General features: G+C 49.4%; 2 protein-coding genes across 6 annotated transcripts in view; both read left to right on the forward strand.

Annotated features, from left to right (window-relative positions):
* Positions 1 to 133, forward strand: part of LOC102932572 (mitochondrial ornithine transporter 1-like) — a 46,737-nt gene extending 46,604 nt beyond the window's left edge. The window contains exon 9 of the transcript XR_005226844.1: positions 1 to 133. The gene's annotated coding sequence lies outside the window, so the exon portion shown is untranslated.
* On the forward strand, positions 59 to 23,533 carry ITGB1BP2 (integrin subunit beta 1 binding protein 2). 5 transcript variants are annotated; one of them, XM_007056115.3, is made up of 11 exons: positions 59 to 197; positions 5,855 to 5,904; positions 6,107 to 6,163; positions 9,471 to 9,619; positions 9,724 to 9,842; positions 10,150 to 10,208; positions 11,840 to 11,910; positions 12,361 to 12,463; positions 15,915 to 16,034; positions 19,267 to 19,329; positions 22,577 to 23,533. In XM_007056115.3, exons 1-11 carry the CDS (start codon positions 134 to 136, stop codon positions 22,829 to 22,831), a joined length of 1,110 nt encoding a protein of 369 aa, XP_007056177.2. In that variant the 5' UTR covers positions 59 to 133; the 3' UTR covers positions 22,832 to 23,533. The 5 variants fall into 5 exon arrangements, with proteins under 5 accessions (XP_007056177.2, XP_027674359.2, XP_043378871.1 ...); XM_027818558.3 differs by lacking the exon at positions 59 to 197 and adding an exon at positions 4,341 to 4,932 and having other exon boundaries at positions 9,446 to 9,619; XM_043522936.1 differs by lacking the exon at positions 59 to 197 and adding an exon at positions 4,341 to 4,932.
* Positions 23,534 to 24,476: the final 943 nt, after the last annotated feature.

The following is a 24,476-nucleotide window of genomic DNA, read 5'->3' on the forward strand; positions in this document are numbered from 1 at the left end:
CCTCTCTCTGCTGCAGGCTTTGCACAGCAACATGGCGGAGCAATGTAATTAATCAGCGCAGGGACAGTGATCTGTGCACAGACCCTTTGCACCACAGAGCAGGAGTTACAATTGCTGTGTTCGAGCCTTGGAAATGGCTTTGCTGTGTTACAACAAGGGCTGTGGCCAAAGATTTGATGCCGATAAGAACTCTGAGGGTAAGTGGATTTGTTTTCCAGGAGTTAGTGAGCTGAGATTTTAGCCATTTTCCTCAATTTTGTTATATGTTTCCTTGCCCTTGTGTCAGGTAACAGAAGTTGAACTACTGGGATTTCCAGTAAGCCAGTTGCTCTAGCTGATTCCCTGACTCTTGGAAATGCCAATCTGAGTCAGCAGCATTCAGCTGCATGTGGAAATCCATGGCCAATTAATAGCTGGTGCCTGAAAATGTGGAATGGGATGCAAATTCTGCCCATGAGCTGACACAAATCTGCACTGAATTGCATGGCAGGGTTAAGCTAACCTGGGGCCCTTGGCATGAAAATAACTTCAGCCCCCTTCCCCCATCCAATCCCCTGGAAGTATTTAATTGAGTTGGCAGCATTTTAATGTTTTTTCCAGGGCCAATTCTCCGAGTAAGCCAGGAGCCTGAGTGAGGGGTCTAGTGAAGTTCAGGTAAATGGAGGCAACTGGTGTCAGTGAGAACTCCCTTCCAGATGGGGGTTGAATCGCTGAGGTCAGGGTCATAGCAGCTGTTGATAGAGTTCCAGGTACACACGGGGGCCCTAGGCTCTGCTCTTAGCTAGGCTAGGTTCCTCAAAGCCCAGAACAGTCTCTGGTTCCTGAGGTACATGAGAACCAGGTAGGACATTGACTGTCCAGAGCAGGGGTGAAAGTAACTTAAAGGACTTACCAGTACTCTGGAGTCCTTAGGAGGGGGAGGGGCCTCTACCAGAAGAGGCGGGACCTTTACATCCCCAGGTCCTTAGTTTAAATCGTCCCCGAAGCCTGCCGGAGCCCTGGGGAGGCAGCAGCAGGGCTCCAGCGGTGATTTAAAGGGCCCAGGGCTCAGGCCGCCGTTACCGCCCCGGGCCCTTTAAATAGCCGCCAGAGCCCCAACACCGCCGCTTCCCCAGGGTTCTGGCAGCAGGGCTCTGGCGGCAATTTAAAGGGCCGGGGGCGCTGCTGGGAACCCCAGGCCCTTTAAATTGCTGCCTGGGGAAGCCGATCCACCCCGCTACAGCGCCCGGGCTCTTGCAGGTATGCCGTACCGGGGCGTACCGGCTTACTTTCACCTCTGGTCCAGAGGGCATCTGCAGGTGCCTGTCCCAAGCTAAGTATCTCATAGGGGCGTAAAATGAAAATCTGAGAAGTGTTACCCTGCGGACCAGACCTGCAAATAGAATCATAGAAGATTAGGGTTGGAAGAGACCTCAGGAGGTCATCTAGTCCAACCCCCTGCTCAAAGCAGGACCAACCCCAACTAAATCATCCCAGCCAGGGCTTTGTCAATCCTGGCCTTAAAAACCTCTAAGGATGGAGATTCCATCACCTCCCTAAGGAACCCATTCCAGTGCTTCACCACCCTCCTAGTGAAATAGTTTTTCCTAATATCCAACCTAGACCTCCCCCGCTGCAACTTGAGACCATTACTCCTTGTTCTGTCATCACTGAGAACAGCTGAGCTCCATCCTCTTTGGAACCCCCCTTCAGGTAGATGAAGGCTGCTATCAAATCCCCTCTCATTCTTCTCTTCTGCAGACTAAATAAGCCCAGTTCCCTCAGCCTCTCCTCATATGTCATGTGCCCCAGCCCCCTAATCATTTTCGTTGCTCTCTGCTGGACTCTCTCCAATTTGTCCACATCCTTTCTGTAGTGTGGGGCCCAAAATTGGACACAATGCTCCAGATGTGGCCTCACCAATGCCGAATAGAGGGTAATAATCACTTCCCTTGATCTGGTGGCAATGCTCCTTCTAAAAGGCCTCCTACTAATAGCCTGATTGGCCCAACTTCTTGAGCTAGAGAAAGGGGTAACAGCAGGCACTCCTTCCTATTGCAATCTCACTCACTTCTGTAGGACAAGGACCTGCTGCTCTGACAAGAACCTCACTGGCGGCTGGAGCAGGCTTCAAGAACACATACTCTGCTCGGCAGAAGGGAAACTCGGCACCCTAGTCCCAATAGTTCCTAGCTGGGCCACCACAGGGATCAAGGCAGGAGTGCTGGCTGTTGGGGAGCTCCAGCTACTCCATTCCCAGCCTCTCCCAGGAGGAGGCCCTGTAGGAAACAGGGCAGACATGTACTGGCTGTGGATGCTTGGGGGATGTCCCAGCTACTCCAGTCGCAGCCTCACCCAGGAGGGGACACTGTCGGGAGCAGGGCAGGAGCGCTGGCTGTGAGGGAAGCACCCAGCTACTCCTGCCGCAGCCTCTCCCAGCAGGGTGGCCATGACAGAGTGTACCCCTGTGTCCACACCCTACTCACTGATGTGATAATCTTTGTATAGAGAATGCCTTGTGAGGTACCGTCTGAAAACTCGTAATTTGCTGGTCTGTATTGTCCTGATTAAATGTGTGTGGCGACAGTGTCTGTGACGTTATAAAGGTTCCCCCGTATGGTGATCTTAACATACGTTCCAAACTGAGGTTGGCAAACAGGTCTGTGTCAAACATACGAATGTGTGCTCTGCTTAATTTGATTTAAGCAATAAACAGAGTCATCAAGCAGGAAGGGGAACAAAAGACGCTCCAACCAGTGAGAAAGAGCAGTAGGGAATATCCTTCCCTATTGGCTGTCTGTGTCAGGGGTAGCCAAACTGTGACTTGTGAGCTGCATGTGTCTCTTTTACTGTTAAAGCATGGCTCCCGGAGCTCCCCCCAACGCCCCCACTCTCCGCTTATCAGACTCGGGTGGGAGCTCGGGGCCTCTGCCTTGCAGCAGGGTAGTGGGGTAGGGGCTTCGACCCAGCAGGGAGAGAGAAGTCTCAGGGCTTCAGCAGAAGTGGGGCTGAAACCCAGAGCCCCAGCAGGCACCTCCAATGGGGGTGAAGGCCTGAGTTCCGTCAGGTGGGCCCTGGCTCTGGAACTTCTGAAGATTTTCGTACGCGGCTCAGAGGGTCAGTAAGTTGGGCAGCCTTGCTCTGTGTCCTGAATCTCAGCTGGAAATGTTTTCAGGAGGGGGATTGACACTATAAAAATGAGGGGTAAACACCTCAAGGAATACTCACCCTGTTCCCTCCCTCTCTCTCTGTCCTTTGATTCCCCACATGAGAAGGGACAAAGGAAGCTGGGGTCCTGGCCTAAAAGTTTCATCAACAAGACAGTTGAGAGCATGTGGCGAGAAAAGCTTTGCTTTGAATTTAGTATAGTTTGTTAAGTTAGACACTAATTGTGTTTTATCTTTATTTTTCTTGTAAATCATTTCTGACTTTTATGTCTCATTACTTAAAATCTCTCTGTGTAGTTAATACACTTTTTACTGTTTTATCTAATCCAATGTGTTTAAATTGAAGTGTCTGAAGAACTATTTAAAATAATAAGATGGCATATTATTATCTTAAAAATAACAGACTTATCATATTTGTATTGTCCAGGACAGGGTTGGGGATTACAGGACACCTATTTCTAGGGGAAAGCCTAACACTGGGGGTGTGCTGGGGTCACCCTGCAGTATAATCAAAGCTGGTAAGAGTTACAGCGTGGCTGGCTGGCTGCAGCATACAGACATCGCTGGGAGTGACTTACATGCTGGAGACGGTTTGTGAGCAGGCCAGACTGGAGGAGCAGCACGACATGGTAAAGGGCACCCCAGGTTAGGGGACGGGGTGACAGTGCTACTCGTTAGTCTGGATTGTACCTTGGTACGTCACAGTGGTGCAGAGAACAAGGGTTTGTGCACAGCTTCTTCAGAGGTGAAAGTAAGCCGGTACGCCCCGGTACAGCATAGTGGTAAGAGCCGGTGCGCTGTACCAGGACTGGCTTTCCGAGAGGGCAATTTAAAGCCCTGGGGTAGTGGTGGCGGGGCGGCGGCGGGGATTTAAAGGGCCCTGGAGCTCCAGCCGCTGCTACTGCCCAGGGGCCCTTTAAATCCCGGCCTGAGCCCTGCTGCCCGAGCCCCGGGGTAGTGGCAGCGGGGCTCTGGCGGGGATTTAAAGGGCCGGGGCAGTAGTGGTGGCTGGAGCTCCAGGGCTCTTTAAATCCCCACCAGAGCCCCCCCACCCCTACCCTAGGGCTCGGGCAGCAGGGCTCAGGCTGGGATTTAAAGGGCCCCAGAGCTCCAGCCGCTGCTTCTGTCCCAGGGCCCTTTAAATCCCCGCCTGAGCCCTGCTGCCCGAGCCCTGGGGTAGTGGCGGCTGGAGCCCCGGGGCCCTTTAAATCCCCGATGGAGCCTGGCCACCCCTACGGAGCCCCAGGCCCTTTAAAGCTCTGCCAGAGCCCAGAGCCCCGGGGTAGCAGTGGCATCCGGGAGCCCTTAGGGCTTCAAGGCCCCTCCTCTTCCAGTTGAGGCCACGCCCCCTGCTCAGGACTCCGTCGTAGCGGTAAGTCCTCTAACTTACTTTCACCCCTGAGCTTCTTACGCTTCAAGCACTGGGATAGCACTGGAGGCTGGGAACAGTCACAGAGAGATTACAGTTTGTTGCTTTCTGTTTGCTTATTTCAAGTAAGGGAAACAGAAACAGTAAATTATAAAGATGAGCAGCAGCCACAGAACTTCAAAGCGAGAGCTAGCCAGATTGGAGAAAGAAGGGAGACAGAGAGAGCGAGCCAAGGAAAGCATGGACAAGAGCATCAGTGAGCCATGGAGCTGAACCAACAGGCAGCAGCGGCTCACCAGCAAGCCCTGGAAGGCCGTTTGTGAGCGGCCCAGGTGGGAGCTGCTACAGAAGGGCATCATAAAGCACCCAAGGTTACAGGGGTGACACAGCTACTCATTAGTCTGGATTGTGCCCCGGGTATGTCACAGGGATGCTGTAGGGAGCAGGGCAGGAGGGCTGGCTGACCAATAGGGAGTTGTGTCCTGAAGCGCTGACACTCTCTGTTTTGAGAGATGGGGTCTAAATTAGCTGTTACCACTCAAGAAAGAGATCTTGGCATCATTGTGGATAGTTCTCTGAAAACATCCATTCAGTCTGCAGTGGCTGTCAAAAAAGCAAACAGAATGTTGGGACTCATTAAGAAAGGGATAGATAAGACAGAAAATATCATATTGCCTCTATATAAATCCATGGTGTGTCCACATCTTGAATACTGTGTGCAGATGTGGTCGCCCCATCTCAAAAAAAGATATATTGGAATTGGAAAAGGTTCAGAAAAGGGCAACAAAAATGACTAGGAGTATGAAACGGCTGCCGTATGAGGGGAGATTAATAAGACTGGGACTTTTCAGCTTGGAAAAGAGATGACTAAGGGGGGATATGAGAGAGGTCTATAAAATCATGACTGGAGTGGAGAAAGCAAATAAGGAAGTGTTATTTACTCCTTCTCATAACAGAAGAACTAGGGGCCACCAAATGAAATTAATGCGCAGTAGGTTTAAAACAAACAAAAGGAAATATTTTTTCACATAATGCACAGTCAACCTGTGGAACTTCTTGCCAGAGGATGTTGTGAAGGCCAAGACTATAACAGGGTTCAAAAAAGAACTAGATAAGTTCATGGAGGATAGGTCCATCAATGGCTATTAGCCAGGATGGGCAGGGATGGTGTCCCTAGCCTCTGTTTGCCAGAAGCTGGGAATGGATCACTTGATGATTACCTGTTCTGTTCACCCCGTCTGGGGCACCTGGCATTGGCCACTGTCGGAAGACAGGATACTGGGCTAGATGGACCATGACCCAGTCTGGCTGTTCTTATGTTCTTGTTTTTGGCTCCTAGATTCCTGTGTGTACCACCCAGGTGTTCCAATATTCCATGATGCCCTGAAGGTGAGTGCAGCAGCAAAGGGACAGCTCTTGTCATAAGTTCAGAACCAGATGCCAGAAACAGCTGCCTACGTGAGGTATGGGTGACAGTCCATGCAGGACAAAGGAAGATCCAGGATATAAGAAAGTGTGTGTTTGATGTGGGGATCCAGAGGTCAGTGCTGTTTTCCATACCTGACCATATGCATCTTATTCTTGTGTCCAGGGCTGGTCTTGTTGCAAGAAACGAACCACAGACTTCTCAGAATTCCTCTCTATAAAGGTATGTAACCCACCCTCCTCTACAGGTGCTCCAGTCTCCACCTCTTTTTTTGTTCAATATCTTCATTAATGATCTGGAGGATGGTGTGGATTTCACCCTCAGCAAGTTTGCAGACGACACTAAACTGGGAGGAGAGGTAGATATGCTGGAGGGTAGGGATAGGATACAGAGGACCCTAGACAAATTGGAGGATTGGGCCAAAAGAAATCTGATGAGGTTCAACAAGGACAAGTGCAGAGTCCTGCACTTAGGACGGAAGAATCCAATGCACCGCTACAGACTAGGGACCAAATGGCTAGGCAGCAGTTCTGCAGAAAAGGACCTAGGGGTTACAGTGGACGAGAAGCTGGATATGAGTCAACAGTGTGCCCTTGTAGCCAAGAAGGCCAATGGCATTTTGGGTTGTATAAGTAGGGGCATTGCCAGAAGATCGAGGGACGTGATCGTTCCCCTCTATTCGACATTGGTGAGGCCTCATCTGGAGTACTGTGTCCAGTTTTGGGCCCCACACTACAAGAAGGATGTGGAAAAATTGGAGAGAGTCCAGCGGAGGGCAACAAAAATGATTAGGGGACTGGAACACATGACTTACGAGGAGAGGCTGAGGGAACTGGGATTGTTTAGTCTACAGAACAGAAGAATGAGGGGAGATTTGATAGCTGCTTTCAGCTACCTGAAAGGTGGTTCCAAAGAGGATGGATCTAGACAGTTCTCAGTGGTAGTGGATGACAGGACAAGGAGTAATGGTCTCAAGTTGCAGTGGGGGAGGTTTAGGTTGGATATTAGGAAAAACTTTTTCACTAGGAGGGTGGTGAAACACTGGAATGCGTTACCTAGGGAGGTGGTGGAATCTCCTTCCTTTGAAGTTTTTAAGGTCAGGCTTGACAAAGCCCTGGCAGGGATGATTTAATTGGGGATCGGTCCTGCTTTGAGCAGGGGGTTGGATTAGATGACCTCCTGAGGTCCCTTCCAACCCTGATATTCTATGATTCTATGATTCTCTCTCAGACACACCTGGACCCCAGAACAAAACAACAGAACCCTCTGGCTGCCTGGCCGGTCCGTCCCTGCTCTGTCCACTTCCCTAGCCAGATCCCTACCCCTGGCTGGTCTGTCCCTACCCCATCCACTTCCCTGGCCAGATCCATACCCCTGGCTGGTCTGTCCCTGCCCCATCCACTTCCCTGGCCAGATCCCTATCCCCTGCTGATCCGTCCCTGGCCAGATCCCTATCCCCGGCCAGTCTGTCCGTGCCCCCTCCATTTCCCTGGCCAGATCCCTATCCCTGGCTGGTCTGTCCCTGGCCAGATCCCTATCCCTGGGCAGTCCCTCCCTGCCCCGTCCACTTCCCTGGCCAGATCCCTATCCCCATCTGGTCCATCCCTGCCCTGTCCACTTCCCTGGCCAGATCCCTACCCCTGGCTGGTCTCTTCCGGCTCTCATGAGCTATTACCAGCAGGAGAGTGAGTTTGTGTGTGTATGGGGGTGGGGGGGGGTGAGAAAACCTGGATTTGTGCTGGAAATGGCCCACCGTGATTATCATGCACATTGTAGGGAGAGTGGTCAGCTTGGATAAGCTATTACCAGCAGGAGAGTAAGTTTGTGTGTATGTGTTTTTTTTGGGGGGGAAACCTGGATTTGTGCTGGAAATGGCTCATCTTGATTTTCATACACATTGTAAGGAGAGTGGTCACTTTGGATAAGCTATTACCAGCAGGAGAGTGAGTTTGTGTGTGTGGTTTTTGGAGGGGGGGGTGGGGGGTGAGAAAACCTGGATTTGTGCTGGAAATGGCCCACCTTGATTATCATACACATTGTAAAGAGAGTGGTCACTTTGGCTGGGCTATTACCAGCAGGAGAGTGAGTTTGTGGGGGGGGGGGGGGGGGGGGGCGGAGGGTGAGAAAACCTGGATTTGTGCTGGAAATGGCCCAACTTGATTATCATACACATTGTAAGGAGAGTGATCACTTTAGATAAGCTATTACCAGCAGGAGAGTGGGGTGGGAGGAGGTATTGTTTCATGGTCTCTGGGTATATAATGTCTTCTGCAGTTTCCACAGTATGCATCCGATGAAGTGAGCTGTAGCTCACGAAAGCTCATGCTCAAATAAATTGGTTAGTCTCTAAGGTGCCACAAGTACTCCTTTTCTTTTTGCGAATACAGACTAACACGGCTGTTACTCTGAAACCTCTCTTGTTTAACAGCTTATCTCATCCATTATTCTCACCAGCGTTTTCAGCCAAGCCTGGCTGAGATCCCTCTTTTATGAAGCAACTGACTGTCCATTTGCTGCCTCAGGGAAGGATGCTGGGGTGTCATTTTGTCCCCCAAATACTCTAGAGCAAATCGTTGATGTGCACCTCAAGCTGGGGTCTCTCTTCTCCCACCCCTCTCCCCCAGCTGTTTGCTTCTTCCTGTTTCTTTTCTTTCACTTCACAGTCCTTCATTAGCATTCGGTTCAGACTAGAGAGAGGTGACCTGCTGTGAACCATACAGTACTTAATTTAGGTGAAAACAGCCAGACACTTCTTGTCTGACAGAAACCGCTTTTTCACCCTTGCTAGTGGCCAGCCCTAGACACAGACCTTAAGTACATAATTGTCAGTGTATATACGTAACTCCTTACCCAGCATCTGTACGTGCCGTTTGTGATTATACTGATGACCAGTGTGACACTGGCTTTTCTTTGAGACCTCACATGACATTCTTTGGTGACCTAGATAGACTGTATGTCCCAGACCCAGGAGATCCTTGTCACCCAGGCACCCCCTCTGTGCCCCTTGCCCATTGGCACTAAGAGATTCCTGGGCCACCCCCTCCTGCTGCACTTTAGTGCTAGGCTGTTGGGATGCTTTTGGCACAACTTCCTGGCAGTTAATGCAGCCAGGCACAGCGTGATGCTCTGCTCCCTTGGGCTGCTGAGGTTAGGGACTGTCCCCTGCACAGTGCCCCACACATTAGTGTGCTTAGTGTCCTTGCTTTGTGGAGTTCTGGGGCAGTCTTCCTCTGCAGCATGGGGCATGGGTCACTTGCTGCTCTGGAGGAGAGTAAATGGTGGATTCTTTGTAACTTGATGTCATTACATCACATGTTGAAGATGTCAGTAACTCAGCCAGAGATTATGGGCCTGCTACAGGAGGGGGTGGGTGAGGTGCGGTGGCCTGCAATGTGCAGGAGGTCAGACTAGATGATCACGCTGGTCCCTTCTGGCCCTAAAGTCTGTGAGTCTATGACCATGACCTACAAGCCCCTTGCGCGGGGAGGTCAAAAAGAGTGTTAGGCTTGTCTCTGGTCCCTCCCCTTAGGGCTGCATGAAGGGGTGTCACAGCAATGAGAAGCCCCCCGAGCCCTTCCGGCCAGAGGATACCTCAGACAAGCTGAAGGCCAAGCCAAGCACAGAACTCATCATCCAAAGCCCAAAATCAGCTGAGAAGATGCAGCGTGAAAGGCCAAGGTGAGTCAGGCACTGGCTATGTAAATGGCCCTGCCCCTGCTTCCCTCTCAAGATGGGAAAAAAATGCCGTTTGTTGTTGTGTTGTGTGTGGTTTTTCTTTCCAGCTCTGATGAGCCAAGACAGCCGCTGCTGATTAAAGTGTCCAGATCTCTGGAGCAGACCCTGGAGAAGCTGAAGCTGGCCTCCAAAAACCAATGCCCAGAGGGAGATTCCTTGTGCAGGGGTGAGAAGATGGGGATGGACCTGGCAGGGTGGTCTTGGGCTGTGCTTTATGGGAAGCATGGAGGGTGCAAAACTTAGAAGCAGGTATGTGTGTTATGCAGAGGGACTGCACGGTGTGGCAGGCTGTGGGGTTGTATGCCAGGACAGAGCTGTGCACTGGGGGGCTATGGACTGGTGTCCTTGTGAAGAATAATGTGGCTCATGGTCCTGGGTGATGGGCGTGTGAGTGGAACACCTGGGTGAATGTCTAAGCCTGATAAAAAGAAAAGGAGTACTAAAGAGCTCTTTGCTATGTGTGTTGATTACAGCAGAGGCCATTCCGGACGTCAGAACTGGCACCACCTGTAAGAACTCAGGCTGTATGGCGGTGAGTTGCACCCTTGGCTCTTTGTGTTCCAAAGTCCAGGTCAGGGTGTCCCAGGCTCTGAGGAGTCAGATCTCAGAGCTGTAGCTCTATGGACATGCTCCCTTCCCTGCTGATTCTGGCTCAGTGCCGCACACTGGCAGGGACCAGCTTCCTTAGAGGTTTTTAAGGCCCAGCTTGACAAAGCCCTGGCTGGGATGATTTAGTGGGTGTGGGTCCTGCTTTGAGCAGGGGGCTGGAGCTGGGGCCTCCTAAGGTCTCTTCCAACCCTAATATCCTATGATTCTATGATTCTGGGTTTGTTTGGCAACTAGGGGGGAGAGGGTCTTCATGATCTCTCTAGTGCCCACCAAAAGTAGTAAGTGTCAGCACTTGGGACTTATGACAGGAACATCTAGCTGCATTTTCTTCAGCCACAGTGAAGGTTTGGGGTGGAATCTGCTGGCCCCACAGCAAAGCTTGCGTCTCCACTTCTGTCACCGAAATCGAACAGGCTTCCCGAAAAGCTCTTACTGAAGGCTCCACTGGCCAAGAGAGCAGGCCCCTGGAATGGTCTCCATAGCAGACAGCAGTTCCATCTCGCCAGCATTGCATGCTGATGGCTTGTGTAGGCGTGTAAACTTCCTGCCCCAGAACCCTGGAGCAGGGGTGCTCAGCCCAGTGCAGCTGGGAAGCCTGTAACCATGGAGAGAAGGGAGAGATTCTAGGGACTGGAAGGAGGGAGGGATTAGGGTGAGAGTGGGATCCAGAAGGAAGTAGATTGAAGGGTGTAGGGAGAGACTGAGAGGGCAGGGAGAAGGAGGGAGAGCACAGCACAGGGAGTGGCTGCCAGGAGTGGGAGGGGTAGCAAAACCAGCAGGGAGCAAACACACAATGTGGGGAAGCATGGAAATGGCAAGGAGGGAAAGGTGACGGACGTGGGGGCTGAAATAACTGCTAATAGTGAGTGTATGTCTCTGTCCCCATCACCTTGGTATCTGAGCCTCCCATCCCATGCTGCATGTGTCTTTCTCAACACTCGGAGTGACTTGCCCAAGACCCATAAGGATTGGCAGAGTCCCTGTCCCTGTGCCTTCTTCTGTATGCAGAATTAAATGCATGTGCACTTCTCCCCCCACAGCATGCACCTCTGGAGAAACATGTCCCTGACCAAAAACCTGGTGAAACCAGACTCCCAGGGGCTTTACCCCCTTAGACCTGCTGAACAAGCCAGTAATGCTGTTGCCTTTGGCACGAGAGTAGCAGGCATTGGTGAGAAATCCTCCATCCGCAATGGGCTGCACTTGAGTCCCTATCGTAAGCTGGTCAAAAGAGCCCATCCAGGCCACCCTACTTCGCAGCTGTCAAAAAATGCCTGGAAAAAGTCCAGTCAGAAACTCACCTCCCGCCACAGCAGCATGGGGTGGGGGTTCCAACTGGATTAAAACTAAGCTAAGTGTTTGAGGGGAGAACTGGGGAAGGGACAGTCAGTGAAGGGTCCTGAAGCTCCAGCCATGTCCTGCAGGACACAGCGGGGACCAGCTGCACTTTAAGCAAAGAAGAATTCTCCTCCCGCCTTCCCCTAAAGGTTCAGGTCAGGTTTCATTTTCAGCAACATGCTGTGCTGATCATTGCCACTGCCTCTTCCCTGGCAGATCTACAAGGGGGCAGAGAATGAGACGGAGGCTTGTATTTTCCACCCAGGAGTTCCTGTCTTCCATGAGGGGTAAGAAACGTCCTTTGGAACCAGGAGACTTTTATCCCCATACTTGTAAAAACTGCCTGCCCGCCTTGGACCCTGACTTCAGTGGCAGACCAGTCAGCAGCACAGCAAGGTTCCCCACAATGATAGACACTCACCGTGGGGGGCCCACTCAGTCCACAGCTCCTCCAAACAGATGGCCAGTTGTGTTGGTTATTTTTATCCTGTGGCCATGTGACACCCCAGCTCATGTCACACAGGCAGGCTAACAGATGGCCACATCTCTTGGTCCCTCTGAGTTTGTTCAGCCTGGAACTGTCAGTCCCATATTCCCCATGCTCAGCATCTTGAGTGCCCCAGGTCTCCCTGCCTCTCCCAGCTGTAACCCTAAACCCCTAGAGTGCCCATCTTCCCTAGACTCACATATCCCTTTCTGGCATTCCTAGATTAATTTGTTTCTTGCTCTTTCCCCAGTATGAAGTACTGGAGTTGCTGTGGCATTAAAACTACAGACTTCGGTGCGTTCCTGGAGCAAGAGGGCTGCAGCACTGGGAAACACAGCTGGCTAAAGAAGGAGGTATGCCACTCCCATAAGGCTCTTAGAGCAGTGAGCAGACAGCAAAGGAATTCTGAACTGTCACTGCTGCTCACTCTGTGCTGGTAACTGTGGCATCTGCTCATTACTGGGGCACAACAGACCAAACGAATTCTTAAAATATCACATGCAAAAAATATTATGATTGAAACCATTGTAATTCTGAGGCCTTGAGTGTGTGCATCACCCCAGTCTCCTTTCCTGAGTACACAGCACAGGCAGAAACACAAATGCCTGCATTGGAGCATCAGGGTGCTAGGCAAAGGGGCAGAGTAGGCATGAAGAGTCAAATCCTGCTAGTGCTGTTTACGCAAATAATCCCTCCTTGTAGGGAGAGTGGGACTCGGCCAGGACTGCTCACTGTGCCCCTTCTTTACAGGCGTAGTGCAGACCCCAGCATGAAGAGAAATGAATGTCCTCTTCATTTTAGTCTGTCGTTTGCTGAATAATGTGTCACTTTGCCCAGTGGCAAGGACTTGGACAATATTTATACAGCACAGGGCTTTGAAGAGGGAAACCACTGTACAGGTGTTATTAGGCTTTGTATGATCGCACGGGATAAGCCATATTATAGTGCCTATGAAGAGCGGGGCCGCATGACAGTCTGTGAGGGCCTTACCTGCATTTCTGGTGTTTAGCGAATGCAGCCCTTTCACCACCACACGTCACATAGGTTTGTGCATATAACTTTCTTGAGGGTTTTTTTAAACTGAGGATAAATTAAAACATTGTATTTAAAATGTATTTGCATCTCTGATCCCTTTTAAACTTTTCTTAAACTTTCCTCCCTAGTCTGAGACCAGGCCTGAGCAGCTTAGCTCAGAAGCCAGGTGTTTCAAACCGCTAGCAATAGATGCATAAAAAGAAATGCCATCTCAGCCAAACCTAATGGAAATGAGCTAAAAAGTCAGGGCATGGTAGCAAAACTAAATAGACATGACCCAGGCAGTGCAGAATATGAACAGCCTCCCCATGGGTGACCCTCCAAAGGAGGCTGAATCAATTTCAACAGGCAAGGGGACTGGGGAAGCTGCACCCAAACCTTGAAGGCACTTCCAAGCTAACACAAAGTCTGCTCTTCTGGTCAGCAAGTGCAAAGGGGTCCCCATGCCCCACCTGGACTTTCCCCTGAAGGTTTGCAGTTCAGGACTGACCAGACCCAGCCCTGCTTAGCTGTTAAAAAACCACGAGAGAGGACAAAATCAGGCCAGCACAAGTCTGCCCTTTGAAATATCTTGCTATTACCTCTTAACATACACTCATCTGACTGCTACGGGGTAGTCATCTCCACTGGCATGGCTGTTTATTACTCTGCCCATTTCTAAAGCAGGCAGAAATACAGAACTGGGCCATTCTCACAGAATTGTATCTGGTGCAACGGGTATAACACAAGACACATAACTGTCATTTCTCCTAATGTTCCATGGCTACTGCACAGCTTCTGTGCAGATGGGGCAGGCTGAAAGTGCAGCTCTTGGTTTTTACACCTTAGAAAGCACTGGTGGGTGACAAATAGAAAAAGTTAAACAGGGTTAGTTAGCAAGAGTGGGGCACTGGGCCCAGCCACGCTGAATGCCAAGGCCCTGCTGCTTAGATGGGCTGGTGGGTAAGTATAAGCAGCTGTGGGCTAGGGAGGAAGGTCTCTTGGCGCAAGCCTCCCTCCCTGGAGATTAATGTCCCCTGTGACCAGGAGAGAGAGATCAGCTAGCGGAGTGTCTGCACTGTCAAGTGCCCAAAGCCTTTGCCTGGCTTTCAAAGGGAAAGGCTGAGTAGGAAATGTTTCTCTGGTTGTAACAGTTTGGGTGTGGAAGGCTCTGGCTGAGGTACAGAACAGGTTAAGAGGGACGTTTAAAACAATTGATTTGGATGTAGCATTTATGGGCCTGTTCATCTTCAAACCTTTCCTAGACAGGTAGCCTCCCACTGACCCGGACTTTGTGCGTGAGGATCACACAGGCAGCTGAACTTCTGAATGCAGGAAAAGCCTCTCAAAATATTCCTAGCACCAAACATTTCTGTGTTAGATACTTGCCAGTGCCAGTGCCAGTCTGAGTTGAATTATACTTGCTCCCTAAGATGGCTTTGTTCAGAAGTGTTGCCCCCAAAGCCTTCTAGCCCTGGGGTGATGAGTGCCAGTGTAAGGTGAGAGAGAGAGAGAAAATGCTCCAACCAACTTCATGGCTGGCTGGAAACAGAGGTTTAGATTTAGAGGAAGGAGAGCACTGATTGGAAGACTGAATTGTGTACCTTGGAGTTAGACCCATCCGATTCCCTGGGGAATTACTGTGGAGCTTAGAGAAAAGAAAAGGAGTATTTGTGGCACCTTAGAGACTAACCAATTTATTTGAGCATAAGCTTTCGTGAGCTACAGCTCACTTCATCGGATGCATACGTGGAAACTGCAGAAGACATTATATACACAGAGACCATGAAACAATACCTCCTCATTTTTTCATGGTCTCTGTGTATATAATGTCTTCTGCAGTTTCCACAGTATGCATCCGATGAAGTGAGCTGTAGCTCACGAAAGCTTATACTCAAATAAATTGGTTAGTCTCTAAGGTACCACAAGTACTCCTTTTCTTCTTGCGAATACAGACTAACACGGCTGTTACTCTGAAACCTGTGGAGCTTAGGAAAACCTGATGAGGATCTTGCTATGGAACAGGAGGAGGATGGATATTAAAAGTGATGTAATTGCTTTGTTTCAGAGTAGCAGCCGTGTTAGTCTGTATCCACAAAAAAAACAGGAGGACTTGTGGCACCTTAGAGACTAACCAATTTATTTGAGCACAAGCTTTCGTGAGCTACAGCTCACTTCATTGGATGCATAGAATGGAACATATAGTAAGAAGATATATATATACACATACATACAGAGAACATGAAAAGGTGGAGTAAGATGCTAATTAATTAAGATGAGTTATTATCAGCAGGAGAAAAAAACTTTTGTAGTGATAATCAAGATGGCCCATTTAGACAGTTGACAAGAAGGTGTGAGGATACTTCACTTAGGGAAATAGATTCATTATGTGTAATGACCCAGCCACTCCCAGTCTCTGTTGAAACCCAAGTTAATGGTATCTAGTTTGCATATTAATTCAAGCTCAGCAGTTTCTCTTTGGAGTCTGTTTTTGAAGCTTTTCCCTGTTTCCTGCACACAATGGTGAGTCCCTCTTTAGTCTCATTGGGCTGCAGACTGGGTTGGAAATGGCTTTAGTCTAAATGTAAAGAACCCAGTGTTACATTTGATATGCTGGACCAGCTTGGCCTCTAGTGCTCTGCTGTGACTCTAGCCTTTAGTTAACACATCAGCCGGGAGGAATGGTGCAGGGCTCCTTGGCTAGATCTGTTTTTTTCTGTAGTGGGGGAGAAGATACAGGCTCATGCGTGCTGGAGGCTGGCCTCAGTAACAGGCTCCTTTCCTCACCAGGATAAGAAGTTGGTTTCTTGTCGACAAGACTGGCATCAAACCAGCAGCCAAGTGGTGGTGACGATTTATGCCAAGAATCCTCTGCCAGCACTCAGCTCTGTGACGGCCAATCGCACTGTGGTATGTGGAGTCCAGGGCTAACGGACCTAGAAATGCAAAATGCTGTCCTGCTGCGTGCTAGTCTTCAAGGCCTGTGCAGGCTGTCAAAGACAGCCAGTGCGCTTTGTATGCATGCTAATGCTCTCCAGAACAGTCACTTGAACACCCCATTTCTCATATAGACTCTTAGGGTAGACCTTGTGCTCCTGAGAAGGAAAATGCAATTCCCCTTGGCTCTGGCCTTCTCTCTCTTCCTTCTACTACCTGCTGCAGGGAGTTGGCACCTGTTTCAATTTTTGTGGGATAACCCTGATATGAACAGGACTACCCTGCTTCTTGCTGAAGGGGTGAGACAACATCTCAGGCTGACAGTGTTCTATCTATTGGCTGCCTTAGAGATACTGTTGCTCAGAGTATTGCTGCCCTGGCTGAGGAGTGGCTGGGCAGCAGAGGATTGCCTTTGTTAATTTCTGTGGTGTTGGTTCCTGAGGGCTGTCCTTTATGGAGCTGCAGCCACAGGGAACAGTTTTGTCACTGCCTCTCGCTGTGCGAATGAAGCTGTGTGGAGAGTAGACAGGGTGTGTTAAGAATGGCCATAAGAATGCCCAACCTGGGACAGGCGAGTGGTCCCTCTAGCCCAGAATCCTGTCCAACAGTGGCCAGTGCCAGGTGCTTCAGAGGGAATGAACAGAACAGGGCAGTTATGGATGATCCTTCCCCTGTCGTCCAATCCCAGCTCCTAGCAAAGAGAGGCCTGTACTCGCAGTTGTTCAAGGTCACAAAAGTCCAGCTCACCCTGTTATATTAAATTGTTTACCAAAGTTAGCAAAAGTTGGAGACAAATAGACTGGTACAACTGGACTGTTTGCATCAAAAACAATCTGTGCTGAGGGCTCCTGGTAAAGTCATGGGTTGGTATGATGGGCTAAAAGATTCTAGAAAAGGGAAGAAATGCTTATAATTAAATTTTTTCAAAATATGTTTTGATTGGTTAATGTTAATAGGATGAGGTTGTCCCCCCTTCCTGAATATTTTTTATCCGGGGAAGAGGAGAGGGGTCATTGAAGTGGGAGCAGGGGTGGACTCAAAAGACACCTGGAACAAGGGTGAGGTGCCTTTTATTTGATTTTTTTTTATATCTATAACTAAACGCTGGCAATATTTATTGAGTAGGGTCCTGGAATCTAAGTAGCTCTGCGGCTCCTCCTTGCACAGACTTAGATTGGTTCCCTAGTTTGACAGCACAGTAGTTTGCCTATCGCAACCTGGGCTGAGCTCCTGGATGGGGTTTGGATTGTTCTTTTGCTACTGGCACTGGGAAGTCTGTCTCTCCCATTAAGTCCAGCAATAATGATACTATAACGCTGAGCCTGTTTTGACCCTCAGCATCTTTTGGTCCTACAGCAACACGCTCAGTGCGCCCCATCTGCGGCCTTCTCCTTTTGCACTGAGAGTGGGCTTCTGTCCCACGTGGCCATATTCTTTCCTCTGCATCACCGTGTCCTGAAACTCTTCGACCCTCTCAGCTAGTTTCCATATGAGCAGTACTGTTTTGTAAGTCCTCTGTTAGTAGTGGGGAGTCTGTTAGTAAAGCTGAAGGGTTAACCCTTGGCCACCCTGAATCAGCACAAAAATCTGGCACCGTGAGGATTAGTGACTGTGCCTTGGCATCTGTAAAATCTCCTGAAGGCTTCCGATTTAAGCCTTACTTAAGATTTTGGCTGCTGGGAAAGGTGGAGGGAGCAAAGTTAATTTGCAGTGCTTAGGTGTGGCAAGGAAAGAAATTCTTCATTTAACTGCCGCATCAGCTCTAATTATGGTCTTGGCATTGGGTGGTTTGTTAATTCAATTCCTCTTGTCAAACAATTCCTCCACAAAGGTCTTTGATAACTTTGAGTTAAGAGCATTAGGCTCCATATCCCATTGCTGCAATCTGTAAATAACAAGACAATAAGCAATTACATAATTCAGCATCTGTCTAATTATCACACATTGGGTCCTCTTCTCAGCCTCTCCTCCTTCTGCAGAACACACAAGTGGGGGTTAGATGCTGCAGGGCCTGGGAGCTGAGGGTGAGGAGTTTGACTTTTCCCATAGAGCTTCAGGATAGGCAGGAGATGGATTATCAGATCATTACTACAGAGGCCTGAAATGGGGTGGAGTGGGGGCGCTGTCCTGTGGGGGGGGACACACCACAGTATCAGGCTGCTTAGTCTCAATACTTAGTCCTGCCTCAGTGCAGGGGAATGGACTAGCTCAGTATAAGTAGGGGCATAGCGAGCAGATCGAGGGACGTGATCGTCCCCCTCTATTCGACACTGGTGAGGCCTCATCTGGAGTACTGTGTCCAGTTTTGGGCCCCACACTACAAGAAGGATGTGGAAAAATTGGAAAGAGTCCAGCGGAGGGCAACAAAAATGATTAGGGGACTGGAACACATGACTTATGAGGAGAGGCTGAGGGAATTGGGGATGTTTAGTCTACGGAAGAGAAGAATGAGGGGGGATTTGATAGCTGCTTTCAACTACCTGAGAGGTGGTTCCAGAGAGGATGGTTCTAGACTATTCTCAGTGGTAGAAGAGGACAGGACAAGGAGTAATGGTCTCAAGTTGCAGTGGGGGAGGTTTAGGTTGGATATTAGGAAAAACTTTTTCACTAGGAGGGTGGTGAAACACTGGAATGCGTTACCTAGGGAGGTGGTAGAATCTCCTTCCTTGGAAGTTTTTAAGGTCAGGCTTGACAAAGCCTTGGCTGGGATGATTTGATTGGGGATTGGTCCTGCTTTGAGCAGGGGGTTGGACTAGATGACCTCCTGAGGTCCCTTCCAACCCTGATATTCTATGATTCTATGATTCTATGAGTGCTTCTCAAGCTATCTGATGTGGGGGACTGGCAATTTCTTTTTCCAATGTGCGCGCAGACCGGCAGCCAATGGCTCGCGGACTGGCACCGGTCCGCGGACCACCACTTTGAGTAGCACTGGACTAGATGATCTATTGAGGTCCCTTCCAGTCTACATTTCTATGATTCTGTGCAGCTACGCTATCCCAAAAAGCGTATCCTAGAGGTGACACCTTTCGCTTGCTGTGTGGCTTTGATGCTCACTCACTCACCGGCTCTGCAGAGTTGGTCCTTCTGTACTTGCTAAGAGACTTCTTTCTTTCTTTCTTTCTTTCTTTCTTTCTTTCTTTCTTTCTTTCTTTCTTTCTTTCGTCTGTCTGTCTGTCTGTCTGTCTGTCTGTCTGTCTTTCAGATTGATGTCCATATCATGTTCGAAGGTGACAAGGTTTTCCAGGCAAAGCTGGATCTCTGGGGGGTAAGATTTCTGTTTATCTTGGTTCCCTTATTCCTGCAAGCTATGGATGGAAAGGGATGGAAACGGGCTCAGGTGCCAAGATGTAAATTAACAGATCCCAAGGCCAGAAGGGACCCTTGTGATCATCTAGTTTGACCTCCGGTGTAACACAGGTCATAGAACTGCCACAAGATAATTCCTAGAGCAGAGCTTTTAGGAAGACATTCAATCTTGATTTAAATGTAGCCTGTGATGGAGAAGCCACCACGATCCTTGATAAATTGTTCCAACTGTTAATTGCCTTCACTGTTAAAAATTCGCACCTCACTTGCAGTCTGAATGAGTCTCGCTTCAACTTGCAGCCATGGGACCCTGTCAGACCTTTCTCTGCTGGACTGAAGAGCCCATTAACAAATATTTGTTCCCCATAGAATCATAGAATATTAGGGGTGGAAGATTCCTCAGGAGGTCATCGAGTTCAATCCCCTGCTGAAAGCAGGACCAACACCCACTAAATCATCCCAGCCAGGGCTTTGTCAAGCTGGGCCTTAAAAACCTCTAAGGATGGAGATTCCACCACCTCCCTAGGTAACGCATTCCAGTGTTTCACCACCCTCTTAGTGAAATAGTGTTTCCTAATATCCAACCTAGACCTCCCCCACTTCAACTTAAGACCATTAGTCCTTGTTGTGTCATCTGCTACCACTGAGAACAGCCGAGCTCCATCCTCTTTGGAACCGCCCTTCAGGTACTTGAAGGCTGCTATCAAATCCCCCCTCACTCGTCTCTTCTGCAGTCTAAATAAGCCCAGTTCCCTCAGCCTCTCCTCCTAAGTCATGTGCCCCAGCCCCCTAATAATTTCATTTCCCTCCGCTGGACTCTCTCCAATTTGTCCACATCCCTTCTGTAGTAGGGGGACCAAAACTGGACACAATACTCCAGGTGTGGCCTCACCAGTGCTGAATAGAGGGGAATAATCACTTCCCTCGATCTGCTGGCAATGCTCCTACTAATACAGCCCAATATGCCGTTGGCCTTCTTGGCAACAAGGGCACATTGCTGACTCATATCCAGCTTCTCATCCACTATAATCCCCAGGTCCTTTTCTGCAGAACTGCTGCTTAGCCAGTTGGTCCCCAGCCTGTAGCGGTGCATGGGATTCTTCCTTCCTAAGTGCAAGGACCATGTGGATGCTTATGCAACCCACACACATCATGGGTGTGGTGTTCTGTCCCATCTGGTGGGGGGAAGCATTGCCGTGAGTCCCTGAAACACTGGGGGATGGGAGGGTGGCCCACAGGGAGCTTGTTGTAGGGAATGGAGGAAGACTCTTGGCAGAGAACATTTCAGCCCAAATGGTTATAATTAGGCAAAGTTATATACAGCTGAAAACAGGGTCTTATGCTGGGGAGTGTTGGTCAATCTTACGTATAGCCAGCATGCTCAGTTCTGCCTGTAATTCAGACAGTGAATAACAAGTAAAAGGCCACAGAGTGGCTGAGTGCAACAGTGGGGCCTGTGGCAACTCCATTTACATGTGTCTTGGTGTGCTGTAACAGGTTTATCTCTTCTCTGTGCAATCATACAGCATCCTTGGTCACCCAGTCTCCTCCTGCATCGAACAGACTGCCTGCATGCCCACTAACCTGCCATGCATTTCAGCCAGATGCGATTTTGCTCATAATTCACAGCATTCCTACTGTACTTTTACAATCAGTAAGTAACTAATCCTTGGGCAGGTCTGTCATTCCTCCTCTTGTGCAGCGTTGGACGCTGAAGCACAGGGCAGTGACGTGACTTACCCAAGGTAAAATGGTGAGTCTAGTACTGCCAGGATTAGACTCGGGACCTCCTGACTCCCAGTCCTGTGCTCAATCCTTGAGACCAGGCTGCCTCCCTATTCTACTAATGTGTAGCCTAAACATTCTCTTTGGTAGCTTTGGTAACTTCTTGCCCCCGGCCCTCCCACCCCACTATCTCCTGAGTAGGTAGAGCAGGGGTGGGCAAACTTTTTGGCCCGAGGGCCACATCTGGGTATGGAAATTATATGGCGGCCCATGAATGCTCATGAAATTTGGGTTGGGGTGCAGGAGGGGGTGAGGGCTCTGCGGTGCAGGAGGGTGGGAGCGAGGGGCTTGGGGGGCGGGAGGAGGATCAGGACTGGGGCACAGGGTTGGGGCACTGGAGGGGGTCAGGGGTGCAGGCTCCGGGTGGCACTTACCTCAAGCAGCTCCCGGAAGCAGCGGCATGTCCCTCTCCAGCTTCTACACAGGGGCGTGGCCAGGCGGCTCTGCGCACAGCCCTGTCCACAGGCACTGCCCCTGCAGCTCTCTTTGGCTGCAGTTGCTGGCCAATAGGAGCTGCAGGCATGGCACTTGAGGAGGGGGAAGCGTGCAGAGCACCCTGGCTGCTCCTATGCGTAGGAGCCAGAGAGGGGATATGCTGCTGCTTCCGGGAGCCATGGGAAGCCATGGGACACGTGGAGTGGGGCAAGCCCCAGAGCCCGCTCCCTGGCAGGAGCTCAAGGGCCAGATTAAAATGTCTGAAGGGCCGTAGTTTGCCCACCCCTGAGGTAGAGGGAGGAATAATACTCTCATTGCCTTGGTGCATTTCCTATCCCTACCCTTCACTCCATGCGCCTGTAGCATCTCGTCCCTGACCTTTTTTGCCTGTAACTATAGTTCCTCTCATTTTGCTGTGTCTCTCCTCAGCTGTGTGCCACATCTCTGCACCCCAGCATCCTGGGGCACCCAGGAGGGACTCCTATCTCTCTGCATGGCACCCTGGAGGCCCTCAATCCCTGTAAATGGAATCCAGTTGGTTGGGCCGATCACTGCAATGCAGTCATTGCCCTCCCTGACTTTACCCATGATCCCTCTCTTCTAGTAGCTGAGAAGAGTACTGGCTTTGCTGTAGTGGAGGCTCAAAAGTTCTGGGTAGTTTATCTCAGTTGCTACTTGTGCTTTCCATTCCCTCTCCATTGGTAACCTTCCGCCTTTTCCTGTGTGGATGACTTAAGACTCATGGTGATCAGCCCCCCACAATGGAGCATCAGAAAATCCTTGAGGAATCATGGTGTTAGTGTCCCAGGTACTGGACTCCATGCAAATGTTCTGGTTTTCATTCTGCTTTGCCTCCTCTTCACACTGACTTCTTGCTTCTACAGGAAAGCATCATGGGCATATATAATGGCTAATACTAAATGTCTGGCCAGCGAGTGTGTCTGATGAATGCTTACCATGACATGCCTGCCCCATTCTCACTCTAGGTCATTGATGTACAGAAGAGCTTTGTAAACATGGTGCCCACGAAAGTGGAAATCGCCCTGCGAAAGACCAGCCCCATGACCTGGCCCAAACTGGAGCATCTCCAGAGCAGCTCTCAGCCCAGACAAGACCAGACTGAGAAAGATCCTATGGATGCTGAGGACCCCGAAGGAGAGCAATGGGAGGAGTCAGATGACAGCTTGAGCTGGTCAGAGGAGGGAGATGAGGAGGGGGAGGAAGGAGCAGTAAGCAAATGACATTCATGTAGCATCTTCAAAAGAGAGATTGAAGCCTCTTTCTTTCAAAGACAAGCACATGGGACCCCAGAACCATCTGCAGGTGAGCAGATTGAATTATCTGGAGACTGAGGGCCAGCTCTGAATTTAAAGCTGCTAGAGACACTGCCTCCCAAGTGTAAAGAGTTTAGCTCACCTATGTCTCTCTGGCATTGTCTACAGTGGGATATTTCTTGTACACTGGGGAGGAAGTTAAATAGCAGCTACTAAAGTTTGACATTTTTAAATCAGCATCCAGGTGTTTTAAAAGAACTGGCTGAGGACCTCACTGGACTGTTAATGTTAATTTTCATTAAGTCCTGAAACACTGGGGAAGTTCCAAAACGCTGGAAGAAAGCTAATGTTGTGCCAGTATCCACAAGGGTAAACCATATAACCTGGGTAATTATGGGCCTGCCAGTATGACATTGATCCCAGGAAAGATAAGGGAGCGGCTGATGTGGGACTTTATTAATAAAAAATTAAAGGAGAGTAATGTAATGAATGCCAATCAGGATGGGTTTATGGAAACTAGATCCTGTTAAGACTAATTTGATATCTTTCTTGAATGAGATTACAAGTTTTGTTGATAAAGGTAATAGTGTACCACATAACATTTTGATTAAAAAATTGGAATGATATTAAGAGGGCACACATAAAACGGATTAAAAGCTAGCTAACTGATAAGTCTCAACATTTAATTATAAATGGAGAATCATCATTCAACAGGTGTGTTTCTAGTGGGGTCCTACAAAGATCAGTGTTTGGCCCTATATGATTTAATATCTTTATTAATGACATGGCAGAAAACATAAAATCATCATTGATAAAGTTTGTGGATGACCCAAAAATTGGGGGTGGTGGTCAATAACGAAAAGGAGAGGTCACTGATACAGAGTAATCTGCATCACTTGGTAAACTGGGTGCAAGCAAATGATATGTATTTTAATATTCATAGACTCCATGTCCAGAAGGGACCCCTGTGATAATCTAGTCTGACCTCCTGTCTAACACAGCACATGGAACTGCCCCAAAATAATTCCGAGAGCAGAGCTTTCAGAAAGCCATCCAACACTGCTAAATGTAAATGTAGACAGCTAGGAACAAAGACTCTAGAGCAAACTGACACAATGGGGGACTCTATCATGGGAAGCAGTGACTTTAAGAAATATTGGTGGGGGTGGGGGGTCATGGTGGCTAATCAGCTGGCTATTGTGCAGTGCTGTGGCCAAAAGGGTTAATGTGAATCTTGGAGGCATAAACAGGGGACTCTCAAGTACAAGCAGAAAGGTTATTTTACCTAGGTATTTGGCACTGATCTGACCACTGCTGGAATCCCGTGTCCAAGTCTAGTGTCCACCAGTGCTGGGATGTGACTTTTTTGACAGGTGAGGCACAAATCGCAAAATGGATGTATCTATGACTACAAGTTATAACGTAGGTGGCAGCAACTCCTCCTTCTCCATTTTGAATGGGACCCAATCTAGTTGGCAGCCTCTGGGCATGCCTGCTGGATCAGCCCTCACACCCGAGCTAGGTGGGTAAACACCTTGTTTCTCCAGGTTCATGGATAGCTCTGGGGTTTAGGTGGAGGCAGGCGACTGGACACCCAGTGTGAGACAGCAGT

Source organism: Chelonia mydas, chromosome 9 (genome assembly GCF_015237465.2).
Source record: "Chelonia mydas isolate rCheMyd1 chromosome 9, rCheMyd1.pri.v2, whole genome shotgun sequence".
Taxonomy (NCBI): domain Eukaryota; kingdom Metazoa; phylum Chordata; order Testudines; family Cheloniidae; genus Chelonia; species Chelonia mydas.